Source organism: Purpureocillium lilacinum (assembly GCF_023168085.1).
Source record: "Purpureocillium lilacinum CBS 284.36 DNA, scaffold_6, whole genome shotgun sequence".
Taxonomy (NCBI): domain Eukaryota; kingdom Fungi; phylum Ascomycota; class Sordariomycetes; order Hypocreales; family Ophiocordycipitaceae; genus Purpureocillium; species Purpureocillium lilacinum.
Window position 1 is genome coordinate 1,566,477 of NW_027072116.1, and position 17,497 is coordinate 1,583,973.

Genomic DNA, 17,497 nt, shown 5'->3' on the forward strand with positions numbered 1-17,497 from the left:
GCCTCCAACATATTCTGAATAAAGTTCTTCTATATCTGGCAGCCCTGGAACACGTGTGATGTCTATTCTTGTGGGTGTGCTTCGTGGACGAAATCTGGCCCAAGCAACGCTTCCTGACAAGTTCGCCGGCAAAATGGGGCAAAGCACGAGCTGCAAAGCCACCAAAGATTTCGCGTACGAAACCCGCACCTGGCCAGGCCCCGTCTTGAAACCGACCGCACAGACACACGGACCAGGCATATCCGCGCGGCCTAGCCGGGGAGCAAACGCCTGCGACAGGCACCGAGCCCCAAAAAGGACAACGCCGAAGTGAGTCACGCATTTTCGCCGATCGGCACGAACGACATGCTTTAGCAATGTCCAGGCTGCAGCGGCGAACGCCTTGCCGGGATGCGGGGTCGGTCGGCACGTCGCTTGACAGTGGAGGTGGTGCGCGGCCCCGGAGCCCTCTCCGGGTGGGTCCTCCGGACCGGGAACTATTTGTGGGGCAATCTTCGGAGCCGACGTCATCTTTGTCGCCGCCGCCTCTTCAACAGGCGATGTGATCAAGTTCCCCGAAACGATTCTTTATGCCAGCGTGGTATCTCTATTTGGATAAGCCAATCCCTCAGTGAGGATATATTCTGCAGTTGAGGCTCTGGTCGTTCTACGAGCCCGTCGGGATATGTCGGTGCAACCCGGATGTGCCGGATTTAGACGCAATCGGGCAAGGGCTCCATCATGTTGCTGTGGCGTCACCTGCAGCCCTATAAGTCATTTACTGCACGAGGACGTCTCCCAGCCTCCTCTCCGCCTCTCTTGACCCATATACTTATCTGTGTTGTGACCAGTCATTGCTTTGGCGAGAAGTCAATCACACACCCCAGCTCTCAATCGCAACGGCAACGGGGACACGACCCTCCGCCATGGCACCGCACCAAAAGGACCGCCTCCTCGTCGTCATCGGCTCCGGGCCGGGCATCGGCGTGCATGTCGCATCGGCCTTTGCGACTCGCGGCTTCAACCGCGTCGCCCTCGTCGCGCGCAACCAGGCGAAGCTCAACAGCGACCGCGCCACCATCGAGAAGGCTGCCGCGTCCGGAGCGAGCGTCAAGGTCGGCACGTACGCGACCGACATCACTGATCATGTGGCCTTCAACAACATCCTGAATAAGATGGACGAGGAGATGGGCCCAGCAGAGTGCGTGTTCTACAACGCCGCCACGGTCCGGCCCTCGGTCCTGCTGGAGACGAGCGAGGTCGACATGGAGCAGGACTTTAAGGTGCGTGCTTCCCCTGACATGAGATATGAACCGAAGTATATGCCGGGGGAAGCTGAATGTGTCAAATTTCGTGCGAAAGGTTACGTGCACAAGCCTCCACGCAACGGCCAAGCACTATGTCCCGCAGCTCATCAAGCTCGCTGAGACGGACCTCTCCGCTCGGCCCTCGCTTCTCATCACGAGCTCAGAGCTCCCACACCAGCCAGACCCGGAATCATTCGTCCTTTCCATGACCAAGGCGGCCCAGCGCAACATGGCGCAGTCTATGGCGCAAACGTTTGGCCCAAAAGGCGTGCGCGTAGGCCTTGTGACCGTCTGCGGCGTCGTCGACCCAGAGAAGAAGCAGTTGAACTCGGAATTCATCGCTGACCGCGCCTGGGACTTGTTCAATCAACCGAAAGAGCAGCAGGACTTCGAGGTCATTATAAAAGAAGAGTTTGAGGTATCAATTCGAGAAGGACGGCACTAGGGCTCTTCGAAGGGGGTGTTCCGGAGCAAGTAGTCCGTCGAGCATTGCTTGTTGGCAGATACAGCCACCCCGACGCGTCGGGTGTTGCCTCTAGGCAGGTTTGCGTCCATAGGTAACACGGCTAATCATTAATGGAGTTAGTTAAAGAGGCGAGAGTAGGCTTTGATACCACATCAGTCACAGCTCACATCACAAAGCCCAAGTGAATATTCGGATCATGACAGTCGCGCATCGCTGCCTCCTCGAGCTTTTCGAATTCGTCGGGCACCGAACCCTCTGACAGGAAGGATGTGCCAAGTGCACCGAGCACGCGCGTCACGGAGAGCATCCACTGCCTCCCGATGGTCTTGAATCGTGGATCCTTGGGCCAAGACCCGAGCGGGACAGGAAGTAGCTCCTCCGTCACGTCAACGAAGCCCACGTCTCGGCACCAACCCGGGTACTGCTTCGACCTGTTAAAGTCTCGACCCCTGTTGCTCCACGCGTCTTGAGTCTCCCTGTGCCAGCGCTCGAAACTCGAGCCGCGAGCGGAGCCGTCAAAGTCAACAGTGTCATGGCAGACATCCATCAGCTCGATGTAACCACCGGGGCGCAGGTTTTCAAAGCAGCGGCGTATAACGCCGTGCGTATCGTCGAAGCAAGTGATGACGAAGCGCAAGTGAATGTAGTCGAATAAGCGGCCGAACGAGGCCCACGAGTCGCGCTCTACGTCGTGCTGGACAAAGGAGCAATTGGGCGGGGGAGAGGCAGGTTGGATGCAGCTGAGATCAGAGCCGATAACGATGCTTTCAGGATGTTTCTCCGCTGTACACGTCAATGCTTGGTTTAAAGCTGTGTATCGTAGAGTCAGGGTGATGGTGCGGTACCATATTGTATTGCCCAGATACCGGTCCCAGTGGCGACATCGAGAACACACTTTGGCTCGATCACGGGTGCGAGGCCCAACTTTGCATCAAGTAGGAGTAGGCACATCTCGTGCTGGAGATCTATGGCGCATACTGTCAATAATGATTGATGTCTGCAAGATCAGGGTGCTATACCAAGGCGGTCCTGTTCCTCCTTCATCCAGTCGCATGGTCAGCACCACGGCGCAAGACAGTGAGGTTGTTTCAAGACCAACAGCATCGTTTGGCAGATAGTATGCTACCTCGAGTTATCAGCCATAGATAGGCTATGCGTAAGGAAGGTTGAGAAACATACAACCCGGGTTGTACCCATGATACGTCCGGCCGTTCGTAGCCAACATGGCGTCTGGCGCCGCAACCGCGCCGGATCTAGACCTGATGTAGGTCAAATAGATGACAAAAGGACTTGGTATGTCTCTCACCTCTTGGATCCTTCTGTATGGTCATCATCGGTGTTCCTGATGGGATCCACTTCAAGGATGTGGCCCCTGAATGTAACGAAGGTAGGTTGCTTCGGCATCGTGTGTCTCTGACAGAAGCATTAGCTAGCTCATGAACGGGACAAATGCAAAAGACCGTTGCTTAAAATGCCATCTCCCTTTATACAAGATCAGATTCGCTCACGGGAAGACTCGGCTTCGGCATTTACGTGGAACTTCCATGCTGCAGCTCATTATCACCACTGTGCTTCTTTATTGGCACACAGAGCCGGGGAGTGCAACCCAACCGCCGCCTCCTTACATTACTCACTGTTCTTCGCATAAAAGTGGCGCCAGCGGTTGCCGGGTTTACCTTTTATGTACTTCACATCCTTGTCGCTCTCGTTGTAATCATTTCACATAAGACTCCCAGGCTTCGCACATTGATGGTATACTACTTCGTACGTAGACAGCCGGTCAGTCCCTGTTAATTCGCACCGTTAGGCAAAACTCATTTGTCGAGCGAATCCTTTGATAGAAGAGTGACGTTCAGAGGCCCGAAAGACGTATTTTGGCTAGATGGCTACATTGGAAGTGAGTGCTTAGCCAAGATGTTAGGTTTGCCAATCTCAACCCTAGTCCCGCCAGTTGCGACGGTGCGCCAACTTGCCTCAAGCAATTCGCCAGCAAGAGAATTGAGAAAAACTTCACCGCCCTATCCTTCAGTGGCGTTAAAAATATGTTGAGCAAAATTTGTGTTCCTGATCGAGAACATGTGAGCAGAAGGAAGGCCGAAAGTATCAGTCACGAGCCTCACAAGTCTCATGGGATTCACTTTACATATCACGTTTCACCAACTGGCTTGCACGATCTTGCTCTACTGGCTACCTCGCATGCGTCCGAAGGTAGAATAGAGTCGTGCTGTCTCGTACACATGCGTGACGCCTCGTCAGCTGTGATGTTGTGTAGCCAATATCGACGTCATCTTCCATCCGCGATTCTTCGCCGCGGCTTGCTCAGCGACATACGACCGGCAGCCACCAGACCAAAAGGCATGCTTTCTATCAATAGATGCAGCCAACCGCCAGCCTCAAGTCCTCTTTTGGCTCCTCCCTGGTCTGATCTAGTCAGCGGGCACTGCCTGAAATCATCGCAGTCTGTCGTACCCTGCTGCTTCGGACTACAAGGCGTGCTTCGTGGGCTTGTCACACTCCGATAGTCGTGTTTCTCAACAGAACGAAAGAGGTCTTGTCTAAAGCCACTGTCTTTAGAGCAGCATACTGCAAATAATCATAGATCTAGGTACGAGCCTCACTTTGGAACTTTGCCTCAGCAAAGGTACGAGTTTGCAAGGTTGAATTCCGGACGACAGCCACAGCCAAGCGGCCCAGCTAGGGTCGCCTCGCCATGCACAACCTCAAGCTACGTGCACACGATATGTGCCACGAACGGACAGACCTCGAAACCGTCATACATATACACGCGGGTCGGTCTCACGACAAAATGTGTCCCCGCAGAAAAAGCGAAAACCCAATGCGTCAACTGAGCAACGCAGAGTGAGGGGGAGGTACGTTCATCTTCCATCTCTAATAGACGTTCGGCCCACGGAGGAGTAGAGGAGCAGAACGCATATGCTGAAATGGTGCAGTTATTTCACACTAACATCACTGTCGAGGAGATTCGAGTCCGAGGGGTCTCATCAGGCAATCTTGTTTTCACGGTATAGTAAGCAGTAGTACCCAAACGCCAGAACGCCGCCGTGTCCGCGATACGCCCCGTTGAGTAGTCATTACTTCATGCTCATGTTGGCTCTGCCCACAAACGTCAGGATGCGCGGTCCTCGATCGTGGCGAGAGGGAGCTGGCTTACTGGTCCAAGCCGAGGTAGTCAGCCGCAGCGAGCAGCTCGAGGCACAGCTCGACGGGAATGTCCAAGTCTGGCACCTCTTCGCTGTCGCGGTACTTGTACCAGTAGTGAAAATACTCGACCACTTTGTCGAGTACCATGCCGCTGCATCGGGGCGTCAGCCGCGAGCTCTAGCTGAGGGCAACCGGTCGCAGCGAAACGAAGACAAGCAGAGAAGGGGAAGAGTTGAGGCCAAAGTCAGGTCAAGTGTAGTTGCGACAATCACGAGGAACCAGCCAGCCGCAGCGGGCGGCTCCCATCATGAGCAATGATTTCGTCATGCTAGCCGACGGGAAGAGGACGTGCGTGCAGCGCGGGATGCTCGCTCACCTTATCTCTTGGAAGACACAGCGCGCGTTCTTGGCCTCGGCGAATTGACCTGCGAGCAAGCTGCGGTGAGTCACTTGACGGGCGCAGGGCGAGAGGGAAGGATCCGAGAGGGAGAAGTCGTCACGCACTCCTCGGGTCGAGCATGCCCTTGAGGATCGGGCTCACCAGGGTCGCCTCGCGCAGCACGACGAACTCGAAGCCATCGGCCGAGACGAGCGTGACGTACTTGCTGGGCGGCGCCTGGGCCTGCATCGTCGTCGCCATGGCGGGAGCTGGCCGCTGGAGAGGGGCGGCGGTCTGACGCAAGGGGGTTCGACGCAGAGATTTGACGAACGGTGAACTTTCGAAGAGTGTGAGGAGGAGCTCGTGAAGTTTGCGGTTGGAGCGTGGATGATTTTGCGGGTGGAGCCCGGGCGAATAATCGTTTCGCCGGGCCGTGTGCAGGCGAGCGGCAGAGGCCAATGGCAGCCATCCATAGAACCAGCCAGAGCTCAGGTCCTGGCGCCTCCACTGTTGGGTCACTGGGCGCCTCCCTTCCAGGGCTGTTTGCAGCGCGCACAATGCGAACGGCAGGGCCCTCCAGGGGCCCCTCCACTGCGACGCGGGCAGCCGGGCCAGGAACCTGGAAACACCCGACCTCACCAGTGCCTTGGAACCCCCTGGAAGGATTGGACAGCCCCGCCCACCACGGAGCCCACTGTGACCCGAACCCCTGCATGGCTGGAACCAGGTTGCGACCTTGGGCGGCTGGCAGCGCTGACACCACTGGAGCACCCCGGAGAAGCGCCCCCCCAAACGCCCCGCCACGGGCGACGGACCTGCCGCCCGTTGCCCTGTCAACATGTTTACCTCGCTCCATGTTTCGTGTCCGTCGCCTCGTCCACCCGCAACCCGCAACCCACAACGGCACAGCCCAGCTCTTTCTCTGCCCTCTCTCCGATCCTATTGTCGGCCTTTGCCGTCTCCCTCGTCATCTTCATCTGCGTCCCACCTGTTGCCCGGCACGAGACCAAGGGCGGCCAGCTCCCCCCACTCCCCCCAAAAGAACGTCGTGGTCGTCGCTCCGTCTCCTCGATCGATCATCTCTCGTTCCCTCCGTCTTCCGCGGCCCCCCCGTATCTCTCCATTCTTTGCCCGCCCGATTCCCCCTCCCTCCCCCCATCTCAATCCTACCAACTCCATCTTCCTCGTGTCGCGGGCCATCTATCCCATCTCCACTCCCCGTCTGCCTCGTCGCGACCCCGTCAACATACCTACCCCCCTCCATCGAGCATCTCCTCTTTGGAACCTTGACCAACAACTGCCGCGTCGCCGCGTCTCATTTCTCGCAGCGCCACCATCAGCCTCTCTCACAACAAGCTTTTGCCCAGTCCGGACAACGTCGCTTTCGACCCTGTAACAGAGAAACGTTCGGGCGGCCAGACGACCAGTGGAGAACGCACGGGAAGGCAGCGCCAACATCATCTCGCCTTGACGCTCGGAGACGTGCGCGAGCAGGAATCTCAGAGGCATCAATCACCTCGCCAGCCATACGCACTGCCGGCGTCAGCCAACGCAGTCGTCGCTCCCTCCCTCGAGCCGCTCCAGGCCACCTCCTCCACAGCCAGCGTCGCACATCATGGCGTCGTATCAACAACACAACAACTCATACTACACACCCGCGGCATATGACCAGCCGCCGCGTCGCGACCAGCGCACACGCTCCAGCGAGGGCACCGTCAGCACAACCATGAGCTCCTCGTCCGGCCGCGAGTCTGCCGGCACGCACATCACCGAGGCACCCACCTATTCCAAGAAGATTGTTGTCGTCGGCGACGGCGGCTGCGGCAAGACATGTCTTCTCATCAGCTACAGCCAGGGCTACTTCCCTGAGGTAAAAACCATTGCCCAGACCATTGCGCCGACACCAACTGACGATGCGCGCACTCGCGCCGTGACAGAAATACGTCCCAACTGTCTTCGAGAACTACATCACCTTCCCGACGCACCCACCCACGGGAAAGACGGTCGAGCTCGCCCTGTGGGATACTGCCGGCCAGGAAGAGTACGACAGGCTTCGGCCGCTGTCTTACCCGGAGACGGATCTCATCTTTGTCTGCTTCGCCATCGACTGCCCCAACTCTCTTGACAATGTCCTCGACAAGGTAGGAGTGCCGCGTCGCCCCCATGAACCTCGTCCGCCCTGCTGACCATCAACAGTGGTACCCTGAAGTGCTTCATTTCTGCCCCTACACGCCCCTCGTCCTTGTTGGCCTCAAGTCGGACCTGCGACACAAAAAGACGTGCATCGACATGCTCAAGACCCAGGGCCTCACGCCCGTCACCACGGAGCAGGGCTTGACGGTCGCCAAGAAGATGGGTGCCCAGTACATGGAGTGCAGCAGCAAGGAGATGCGCGGCGTCGACGAGATCTTTGAGCGCGCCATCCTCACCGTCGTAGCCAACGACAGGAGGAACCAGGAAGCCATGGCGCCGCCCCGGACCTCTGCGGGCGAGCGATCACGGACGCCTCTGCCAGGAATGGGCATGCCGAAGCGCAAGAAGAGAAAGTGCCAGTTCCTCTGAGCGCTCTACGCCTTGGCCGCGGCGGTATAGAAAACGCCACGGACCTCCTCCTGTGGCCTTGGTATTCGACTTGCGGGCCCTTTACAGACTTGTAATGACCATTGCATGAATCTTTTGTCTTTTCACGACTGGACTATTACGACCAACACGGACACACGCACAACACAACACGAGCTTCCGACAGTTGCCATGACGCAACTGCACGTCGGGGAAGACGGAAGCGACGACACATGAAGCCTGCGCCGGGGCCCCTCTACAGGGCTCCTTAGTTGAGCACTGGCGTCGTCCTTCCAAAACTATGGTATATAGCTGCTGCGCTGTCGCTGTGCCGGGCGCAGCATGAATATATCCGAGGGGTGCGGACCCTCCTCCTGGCGGCGCTCGCCTACAGAGAGGCGAGGGCTTGAAGGGAAAACGGCATGGGAAGGGGCATGGGCATGGGCATATATGGAACGGCGGCTACGCGAGACCGCTAGTCGGTCCATCAGAGACGAGACGTTGAATGTTTTTGCGAGTTTGCTCTTTTCTCTTTGTTTTTTGTTCCTCATTGTATGGCCTCGTCGTTTCCGATGCAGTTGGCTTTCTTTTGTTGTCTGCTGACGATTCTTGCGTTTTCTTTTCCGGGACTGGCATAGGGAAATAAAATTTCATCCTCATAATTGATTGATTGTGTGTGTTTGTCGTGTCGTGATCGTGTCGTGACTCTGGCGTAGGCCCGGGCAGTTTGCCGTCACGGGGTATATCTATGTCGTCCATCTCCCACTTTCCACTCGTATCGTTACCGCTCGCCATCGTGCTGTTGCTGCTGCTGCTGCTCGCCCTGCTGTCTGCCGCTGTCCGTGCCACTTCCATCCTGGTCCTTTGCCATGACGTTTTCAAACTGCGACCACAGGGCCTCGACCGACGAGAACTCGTTGCCGACCTACACGAACGCGCCCCATCCGCTGTCAGCCCGACTGCCGCCATCACCACTTTACGCAACGCACGCGGGGCCGCACACCTCCGCGCAGCAGCAGCCCAAGGAAGGGAAGCCAGAAGGGGGAAGGTCGTAGAAACGCACCGCGATGACGGCCTCCAGGGACCGGTTCAGCTTGTTAATGTTGGCGAGGACGTGTTCGAAGCTCTGCACCCGCGCCACCCACCCAAGTCAGTGACGCTGCTGCGCGCGTGGTGTAGTTGTGGTAACGGGAACGAAGAAGCACCTCCCCTCCCGTAGATGGAGACGGAAGGAGGACAAACGAGAAGGACGGGGAACACGAACCATGGCAATGTCGCCGATGAGCGCCTCGCGGTGCTGCTCAAAGTACGTCTTCTCGCGCGTCGCCGGCGCCGCCGTCGCGTCCATGGCGGAGGCGGAGCGCTGGTGGGAAGACGCCATGGTGGAGGGGGGGAGTGGATGAGGTTGAGAGCCGATGCTGGTCGACGGAGTTGGGTCGTCGATGTTGGTGATTTCAGTCCCCGCGTCGCGACGTGGATGACGCGCGCTGCGCAGAGTTCCGCTGGTGGGGTCCCTTGCCTGCGGCTCTGTCCCGGAGTGGGGGGTTACGCCAGTGATGGCTCCTGTCCTTCGCTCCGGAGCAACACCACCAAAACCACCAACACCATTGCATGAGAAAAGATTGACTTAGTACAAAGTACACATACGCTTCCGTATTCTACCAACTAGCAAGCTACGCCCATCGTCGCAAGATTCATGCAGCCCTATCGGCCGCCTGTCCAATACAACTCCTGTCCAACGCCAACGCAGTCCCCCCTGAAGCCTACCCCCTCCCCATTCGTCATTTGTACAAGAGTAAGTGATTATGTCCGTCCGATGACGTGCCGCCATGGCCTTGCCAAATGCTCGGCCCATCATCGCCCGTATCTGTTATCCGGATGGCGCTCGTATTCGTGGGGCCGCAGCCCTCTGGCCATCATCTCCCGTGGATCTCTGGGATCGCGCGGGTCACGGTTGTCCCGGAGCGACATCTCCCTCGGATCAGGTCCTGGGTACGCCTGGCCTGGCGCCGGTGGCGGAGGCCCGCGCGCGTCATACACGCCGGGTGTGTAGCTCCTGCCCTGTTCCCTTGGGTCTCGCGGTCCGACGGGTCCTGGCGTCGAGACATACCGAGGGTAGGCTTGAGCTGGCGGCGGCACTTGTTCGGGGCCTCGAGAAGCAGGTGGGCCGTAACGGTGCTGAGGCGGCTGAGAATTGGCACCGTACATTGATGCGCCGCGCTCGTCCCGCATCGCCATCGGGTGAGGCTGTTGGGGTGGAGGCGCGGTAGACCACGCCGGGGCCGGCGTTGACGGCTTTGGAGTGCTGGAGGGATGTTGCGGCCACGACTGCTGAGGCGGAGGTGCTTGAGATTTCGGGGGCTGCGTCGGCCATCCGGTTGCCTGCTGCATTGCCGGCGGCTGCTGCTGATGGCCCTGCTGCGGCCATGCATTCTCGCGCCCACCCTGAGGCATTTCGCGACCTCGAGGCACCGGTTGATGGACCGCGTACTGAGGCGGCGGCGGAGATGCAGCATGGGGCACTTGACCACCACCGCCATATGCCGTTGGGTAGCCACTCTGCGGCGGATATTGGCCCTGGCCCGGCTGTCCGGGAGGCGGATACCGCTGCGATGTCTGAGGCGAGTTGGTGCCGCTGCTGTGGTGTCCTGGCTGTGGCTGGTATGCGTGCTGCCTATAGTATTCTCTCTCCGACGGTGCAGAACCCATTGGTGGTGGAGCGTTCGGAGAGCCTCCATACGTCGGCTTCAACGGAGGCATGCTCGGGCCACCAGACGGGGTTCGACCATAGGGAGAGTACTGCGGCTCTGGCTCGCGCCGCATTTGCGATGGCGGCGCCGACCCAGGTGGAGGGCGACCCATGCCTTGAGGCGGCGGCGTCGCCGAGTGTCCGGGGGTACTCGCAACGTCGCTGACTCTCTTCGCTGCAGGCGGCGGATCGTCGTTCAGCAGTGACATGATGTTGGACGTCTTACGTGGCTCTGGTGGTCGACTCGGAGGCGCTGCAGGCGGCGCAACGCCGTATTGCTCCGAGCCGGGCCCAGGGGGTTGCCTCTGCTGGAGTGACGACGCCGGCCGGCCAGTGTTGGGACCCAGAGGTGGCGACTGAGCTGCGCCGAGTTCGCCCATCATGCCCCGAGCAGCATGGACGCCCTGTTGCTGCATGGGAGGAGGATACGGCTGCCCAGCAACGGATCGAGACGGCTCTTGAGAAGGCGGTCTTGCGAGCGACAAAGGCTCCCTCGGACCACCTCCAAGGCTCGATTGTTGACGATGACCGTACGGTTCGTAGTGGCGCTGGGCTGCGAGCTCGGCCTCTTGCGTCATCCTCATGGCCTGGCGCTCCGACTGGCGTTGCAATTCCCTCTCCCGTTCTCGCTCCCGTTCCCTCTGCTGCATCTCCAGCTTCTGCCGTTCCATCATCGCTTCCTGACGGGTTGATTGGAGGGGCTGTGCGGCCGCAAGCGGTCGTTGCTCGCGAAGCTCGGGTACCGCGGAGCTCCCGGCCTTCTGAGGAAGTTGTGCCCGCTGTTGCTGTTGTTGTTGCTGAGCCGGAGGAGCAGGTTCGTGATCGCGCTCGGGAAAGCCAAATGGCTGAAGGGGGGCGCGGAGAGGGCGAGCTCCAGGGGACATGGCTTGCGTGGCCGGAGGGGGGGCGGCTGCTGCGTGTTGTTGCATAGCAATCGGCTGCTGGCCAGGCTGAGGTCCAGGCTGAGGCCCAGGCTGCGCAATGGCTTGTTGGGCAGGAGCCTGTGCAATGGGCACGCCGTAGCCCGAGAAACCCTGGGGTCGAGCCTGTTGAGGCTGGACGTCCATCTTGGCTTGCGAAGGCTCTCCTTGACCATCCACACCTGGGGCAACGGCCAAGGGTCTAGATGTGCCAGGTGCAGCTGTCGTGTTCTCGAATCTCCTGCCTCGCCCGCCAGCGGTCGGCTGTGGCGGATCAGGCCGCTTCTCGCCACGCGACCGCTTGGCGTCCGCTTCCTGGACGAGTGCTTCCCATTCGGGTTTTCCCTGGTCCTTTTGCCGGACAAAATAATTCTTCACCTGGAGAATTGTTAGATCCACAGCCTACAAGAACGAGGAATGAGTGCAACTTACCATGACGGCCGTCTTGGAACCCATATGGGCGGCGATAGATGTCCAGTCAGACCCAAAGGCCCGCAACAGATGCGGAAAGTCGTTCGCTTCTGACACGCTCCAGTAGCTCGAGGCCTGCGTGGTAGTCTTGCGCTCGGATTGGGGTTGAGCCAGGTGGAAGGAGGTCATGGACGTCTGCTGCGGCGGTGGCGGCGGTTCTGGCCGCAGCGAGGGTGCTGCCATGACTTCGGATATGGACGAAGCAGCAACAGGCTTGGGGCGCTCAACAGCTTGAACGGGCTGTTGCTGCTGCACTGGGAACGGCGGCTGAATCCCAGCGTGGGCCGGCGGCTGCTCGAATGCGACAGGTGCACGATTCGGTTCTGCCGGAGCCGGAGCCGGCGCCGGGGTCTCGGCAGTTGGCGGCAAGTTTGGCGGCACCCGCGAGCTGGATCGTGAGCGTCCTCGCGCGGAGGATGGCGTGGCTGCAGCGGCGAGGTTCTGGTTCGCCTTTGCCCCTTTGGCGTCCTTATCCTTGGCAGCCTTGCGTCTGCCCTTTCTGCCATCCACCTTGTCGCCTTGTTCTGCCCTTGCCGCGGCCGAGGCGCCACGACGGCCAGGGGTCCCGGCGGGAGTCGCGTTCTCGCTGTCGGTCGCCGGCTGTTCGAAACCCCATGTGGGCGCCGCGGCGCGTCGTGGTCGTCTCCGTTCTCCGTTGTCCCCAGTGTCCTGGGTCTCCTCTCCATCCTGTTCCCCGTTTCCAAGCTCCGACACCAATGCACTAGATCTTTGCTTGCCTCGGCCCTTCTTGCGTCGTCTTGGCTGCTTCTTCAGTTTCTCTTTGAGGTTCAACTCCTTCTTCATCAGATAGTAATACTGTATGCAAGCGTGGAAGTCACGGTTCGGGACGGCGTCGGCGATCCGGCCCCATTGCTTCGGGAACTCCAGATAGGCCTTCTCAAAGAGCTCCGCCTCCTCTGGCGTGAAGTTGTTGACCGGGGGTAGCACCTGCCAAGCTGAAACAAGGCGTTCCACGGGCGTATACCCTGAACGATCGGTGTACTGAGCCTTTGCTCGCTGCTCGGCGTCCCAGTACATGTCAGGGATCACGGCTTCCTTGTCGCTGCGATACTTCTCCTTTTGAGCCCGAAGCTCACGCTCCTTGCGTTCCTCGTCCTCTCGCATCGATGCCTGCAATACGCGTTCAAGATCGCGCTCAGAAGCAAATCTTCGGGCGCCGCGTCCTTCTGGCTTCGCCACGGGTTCAGGAGTCGCGGTGCCAGGGACCTCGGGGACGGGAGCTGCAACAGAGAACTTGTCTCTGCTCTTGACGGCGACGGGGTCGCTGGACAGGGTAAAGTTGAGGTACTGGACATAGTTGTCCTCGTACGCCTTTTGTGCCTTGGTCTGCTCCTCCCTCTCCTGGATATGTATCTTGTCGAGATGTTTGGCCACGAAATTGTCAATAACAGGATCGGAGTCGAGCGTGGCGAGAAAGTCTTCGTCCTTTGACCAGTCTTGGCCCGTGAAGTAGTTTGGAAGACTATCGATCGGTGGAGTCCTCATGTACCTGCGTACGGTTTCGACATCCACAAACGCCTCATCCTCGGATTCGGTCTCGTCGTCATCTTCGTCCGGGATTTGCGACGGAGTACTCGGGGGCTTCGACCCGACGCCTGTCGTTTCTGATGGAACAGACTGTCGCGAGGCTTCGCCAGAAATGGCACCGACATCGTTCGCTGGCGCGGTGGGGCCAACGCTGCCTCTCTTGGCCTCCTCCTCGGCTCTGGGCTCAGCTGAAGGAACCTGTGGTGCCGCGGGGGCTGCATCAGCACTCGGCACGTCGACGTCCATCGCATCTGTCGTTGGCTGAGACTCGGGAACCTCCGTAGGCTCAGGTATCTTGGCCAATGTGTCGGACGTAGTCGGCTCTTCCTCCTTGGAAACCGGAGCCGTTATCTCGTCGTAGACTTTGGGTTTAGCGGGCACCTGCTCGATGGGCTTTGCTTCAGCTATCTTGACTTCTTCGGGAATCGGACCAAGCATCTCGGTCAAGCCTTCGCTTTTGCTAAGCAACTCGGCCATTGCACCGTGAGACATGGCCGCGTATCGTGCCACTACACCCCGCGGTAGGCTTGGCTTGGGAAGTTTGCTGAGCTCGGCCTCGGTCTTTTGTATCTCCATGTCGAAGTAATCGGCCATGTCATCGTCGTCCGACTCAGAGTCATGTTCTTGGATTGGCGGTTTCTTGGCGGGGACTGCGAATCGCACAACGGGGACAGTCGGCATTCTCCGACGTCGCTTCGGTGCTTCCACGGCCTGCTTGCTCGGCCTTTCTGGCTCCGCGACTTTTCGATTGGGGAACTTGGACAAGGTTTGAAGAGCAGGAGAGTTCCCGGCTGAGGCGGATTTTGCGCTTCGATCTTTGTAATCGCTCTGATCACGAGATTCGGGCTCGAACTTAACGATCTCTCCGGGCTCAGCGCTGTAGTGGGAGCGAGACCTGTCTTCAAACTCCGACGGCCGTGTGTCCGATTTGGCATCACTGCTGCGAGGCCGACTCTGCTCGGTCTGGTCGATTTGAGAGCTTCCACGCCGTAGCGTGGCCGGTCCGGACTGCGAAAAGGTCTGGGCTCTCATGATCTTTGGCGATTCCGGGCCCTTTTTCAAGTTGGGGTTGACCCACTGCTTGCTGCCGGGGTGTGGTTGCTGCGCCCGCGGTCCTACAGGAATCTGAGGCGCATCGTGAACCGACTTTCGGGACGGTCCCGTTGGAGGCGCCGAGTCGTGGCCAGCGGAGACGGGTCGCTCGCTGTATGCGCGCGGAGCGGTGGGAGGGGGTTTACCAGTTCCTGAAGCTGCCGGGGCGTCACTTCCACTGGCACTGCGACTGGGCACAGAGCCAAATGCCGGTGCCGATGGAGCAACGGGTGGCGGCGACACGTCTCGAATCTGAGAGGGTTCCTGGGAGATAGACGGCCGGGCTTCCTTCTTTGGCCGTATTAAGTCGCGCTCGCCCCTCTCTCGTTCGTCGCGAGGGTCTCGTCGCACATCAGGTTCGGGGGGATATCTGTCGCCGCGGTCGCGCTCGTCTCGGTCTCGACCCCATCGCCCTTCCTGGGAGCGACTCCTGGGGTAGCGATCCCCTCGGTCGTCGTAGGGGGTACGGCCACGGCCTCTGTCTGAGGACCAGTCGCCCCTACCGCCCCTACCACCGCGACCCCGCATGAAACTTCCACCGCGCCCAAAAGGAGGCAGTCCGAACTGGGGATCCGAGGATGTGGAGCCTGCAGAGGGAGGACCGCCGTCCCGGGACCCGCGTCGGGACCTGTCTGCGTCGGCGATGGGCGGGCCATCTCGGTCTCGGTCTCGGAAGTCTCGAGCTGGTGATCGCGCTCGACCTAGGGGTGAGCGTCGGGATCGGAAGTCTCTCGTCTCTCTCCAGTCACGGTCTCGATCTCGGTCACGATCTCGCTCGCGATCACGGTCCCTGTCTCGGTCACGTTCTCGGCTCCTCTCGTCGCGGTACCTGTCTCGGTAGTCCATGTCCCTTTCTCTACCGCGGTCCCGAGACTCGTCTCGCGCAGGCCAGGCTCGGCCACGGCCGCGACCTCTACCGCCTCTGAAGTCGCCGGCAAAGCCTCCACCACGAGGCCCGCTGGGAGCGTCGACGAGCGCCTTGGGCCCGCGCGGCGGCTCCCGGCCAAATGAATCGCGGCTCTGAAAACCCGGGGCATTTGGCCTCGACTCGGCTGAAGAGCGCCGCCTGTCCCCATCACCGTACTGAGAGTTCCTGTCGAAACGGTCTGGCGACCGATCTCTAGGAGACCTCGACCGGCGGTCGGGTTCGTACCTCGAGTACCTGGACGCCCTGGAGGGTAAATCATTGTGAGCAAGAGATGCACCTGGGGCGGGCGGCTCCTGGCCGATCTCAAGGAATCCCGCGCGCAAACCGCGGCCGCGTCCACTGCCGTGGTTGCGGCCCCGGCCACCATTGCGAGGGACTCGGGCCATGGCAAGGGTCAGGACGCCAGGCTGGACAATACGTACATAACGTATGGCGGGCAGGAGCCCAACACTCGATGCGCAGGCGGCTATGGTCCCATCCGGGGAACGGGAACGGGGGGTACGGGCGTGAGAAGGCAGAAGGAACAAGGTTGGCGAGGGTTCGGGGCCGGCGCTGGACCCTCGGCAATTATGTGGGTGCGTGGTTCGACGAAGGAGGCCGTGCAACGGCGCGCGCCCGGCGAAGAGCAGGTAGGCGACGGGCAGGGTCGGCGCGGACTCTCGGAGGCGTCAATAGGGCTGCAAGGTGCTCCGTCGGCGAGGTGTCGAGCGCGTGAGGGCCGGGCGGGTCGCCAGGCTGGCACGGGGGGCCAAGGAGATGAATGCAGAGAGTGAGGGTGAATGGGATGGGATGCAGGATTGAAGGTTGAGATGGTGCTCCCCGGCCCGTCAGCCCTTCAAAATACGCCCGGATCGCGTGGCGCTTGGTTGGATTGGGTCAGGCCAAAACTGCCGCCGCGCGCTAGGCTTCTTTGGGCGCGGCCGGCCGGTGGCCTCGTCGACGTTGCGGCGGCAGTACCTTCTCCTGTAGTTGCAGCGGGCACTTGGCGATGCCTTCAAAACTTGTTTGACTTGCTGAGAGTTCGTTTGCGCGCGCTACGCAGCGGCGGCGGGATGTGCAAGAGAGACTGGGAGTGGCGTGAGAGAGATTTGATCAAGGTATTGCAGACGTTGGATTTTTCTTAACCCCGCCCGCCTTGCGCGTTCGCACTTGGCTCAGTGCTGCGTGCCTGCGTGCGGTGATGTCGGGTCCTGCCGTCCAGGTACGAGTACGCTGGGCCTGCTGCAGGTTGTTGCTGCTGCGGCCAGGGGTCACCAACCGGCAGGCGTAGCGCGTGCAACCGCCAACGGAAACGCTTGGGCAAATGCGAACCCATCCAGCTCAGCGGATGGAACGCCTGGAGCCCCCGACGGTGGGCCGTTCATCAGGGGGGCCGGGCCCGTACCCAAGTACGCAAGCGCTGCGCGGCACCTGGGCAGTACGAAGTACCTGCAAGCCCGTTCCTAGCGCCTGGAGTACCTTACCTAGTAGAGGCTCCTCCGTTCACAAGGTCGGGTGGTTGCCCGCGGTCGTCAATCATCAGGCTCGCATGCCGTGCCATGCCCCCCCACAATAACGTCGGGTATTCCAGATGGCGGGCCACTGAGGCGAGCCAACCCAACCGAGACAACGAGCCCGCCCAGATTGATTCACCTGCAGCAGCCCAGTGTCGCCAGGGGCCAGCATGGCAGCCTCTCGCGTCGGGACCCCCAACCCCGTTCCACCTCCGCCGCCCGCCCGCGTCACCACTGCCACCGGCTCCGTAGTGGCTGCCCAGCGAGCCATTTTAGTGGCCACCCGAGTCCGCTGGACGGACCGCCGGCGCGCCGGACATTTACATTGGATTGGACGGACGGCACGGGTGAAAAATCCAGGGTCCATCGACAACTACGACGGTGTCATTCACACTCACAATCGTTCGACTGACTTTTTTATCAGTGTGACGGTGCTGTGAACGT

General features: G+C 60.0%; 6 protein-coding genes across 6 annotated transcripts; 2 read left to right on the forward strand and 4 right to left on the reverse strand.

Annotated features, from left to right (window-relative positions):
* Positions 1 to 905: 905 nt before the first annotated feature.
* PLICBS_008376 (uncharacterized protein) lies at positions 906 to 1,731 on the forward strand (the record flags this gene model as incomplete). The annotated part of the gene is made up of 2 exons (XM_065601379.1): positions 906 to 1,262; positions 1,315 to 1,731. The coding sequence occupies 2 exons, from the start codon at positions 906 to 908 to the stop codon at positions 1,729 to 1,731; spliced, it is 774 nt and encodes a 257-aa protein (XP_065457451.1).
* A 184-nt stretch (positions 1,732 to 1,915) lies between these two features.
* Positions 1,916 to 3,156, reverse strand: PLICBS_008377 (uncharacterized protein; the record flags this gene model as incomplete). Its single annotated transcript, XM_065601380.1, has 6 exons — positions 1,916 to 2,535; positions 2,598 to 2,717; positions 2,772 to 2,790; positions 2,852 to 2,874; positions 2,932 to 3,011; positions 3,059 to 3,156. The coding sequence occupies 6 exons, from the start codon at positions 3,154 to 3,156 to the stop codon at positions 1,916 to 1,918; spliced, it is 960 nt and encodes a 319-aa protein (XP_065457452.1).
* Positions 3,157 to 4,920: 1,764 nt separating this feature from the next.
* On the reverse strand, positions 4,921 to 5,554 carry PLICBS_008378 (uncharacterized protein; the record flags this gene model as incomplete). The annotated part of the gene is made up of 3 exons (XM_065601381.1): positions 4,921 to 5,065; positions 5,291 to 5,339; positions 5,419 to 5,554. The coding sequence occupies 3 exons, from the start codon at positions 5,552 to 5,554 to the stop codon at positions 4,921 to 4,923; spliced, it is 330 nt and encodes a 109-aa protein (XP_065457453.1).
* A 1,354-nt stretch (positions 5,555 to 6,908) lies between these two features.
* Positions 6,909 to 7,855, forward strand: PLICBS_008379 (Rho GTPase; the record flags this gene model as incomplete). The annotated part of the gene is made up of 3 exons (XM_018324104.1): positions 6,909 to 7,163; positions 7,231 to 7,434; positions 7,490 to 7,855. The coding sequence occupies 3 exons, from the start codon at positions 6,909 to 6,911 to the stop codon at positions 7,853 to 7,855; spliced, it is 825 nt and encodes a 274-aa protein (XP_018177283.1).
* A 778-nt stretch (positions 7,856 to 8,633) lies between these two features.
* Positions 8,634 to 9,233, reverse strand: PLICBS_008380 (uncharacterized protein; the record flags this gene model as incomplete). Its single annotated transcript, XM_018324103.1, has 3 exons — positions 8,634 to 8,777; positions 8,916 to 8,978; positions 9,117 to 9,233. 3 exons carry the CDS (start codon positions 9,231 to 9,233, stop codon positions 8,634 to 8,636), a joined length of 324 nt encoding a protein of 107 aa, XP_018177282.1.
* Positions 9,234 to 9,706: 473 nt separating this feature from the next.
* On the reverse strand, positions 9,707 to 15,160 carry PLICBS_008381 (uncharacterized protein; the record flags this gene model as incomplete). Its single annotated transcript, XM_018324102.1, has 2 exons — positions 9,707 to 11,899; positions 11,954 to 15,160. The coding sequence occupies 2 exons, from the start codon at positions 15,158 to 15,160 to the stop codon at positions 9,707 to 9,709; spliced, it is 5,400 nt and encodes a 1,799-aa protein (XP_018177281.1).
* Positions 15,161 to 17,497: the final 2,337 nt, after the last annotated feature.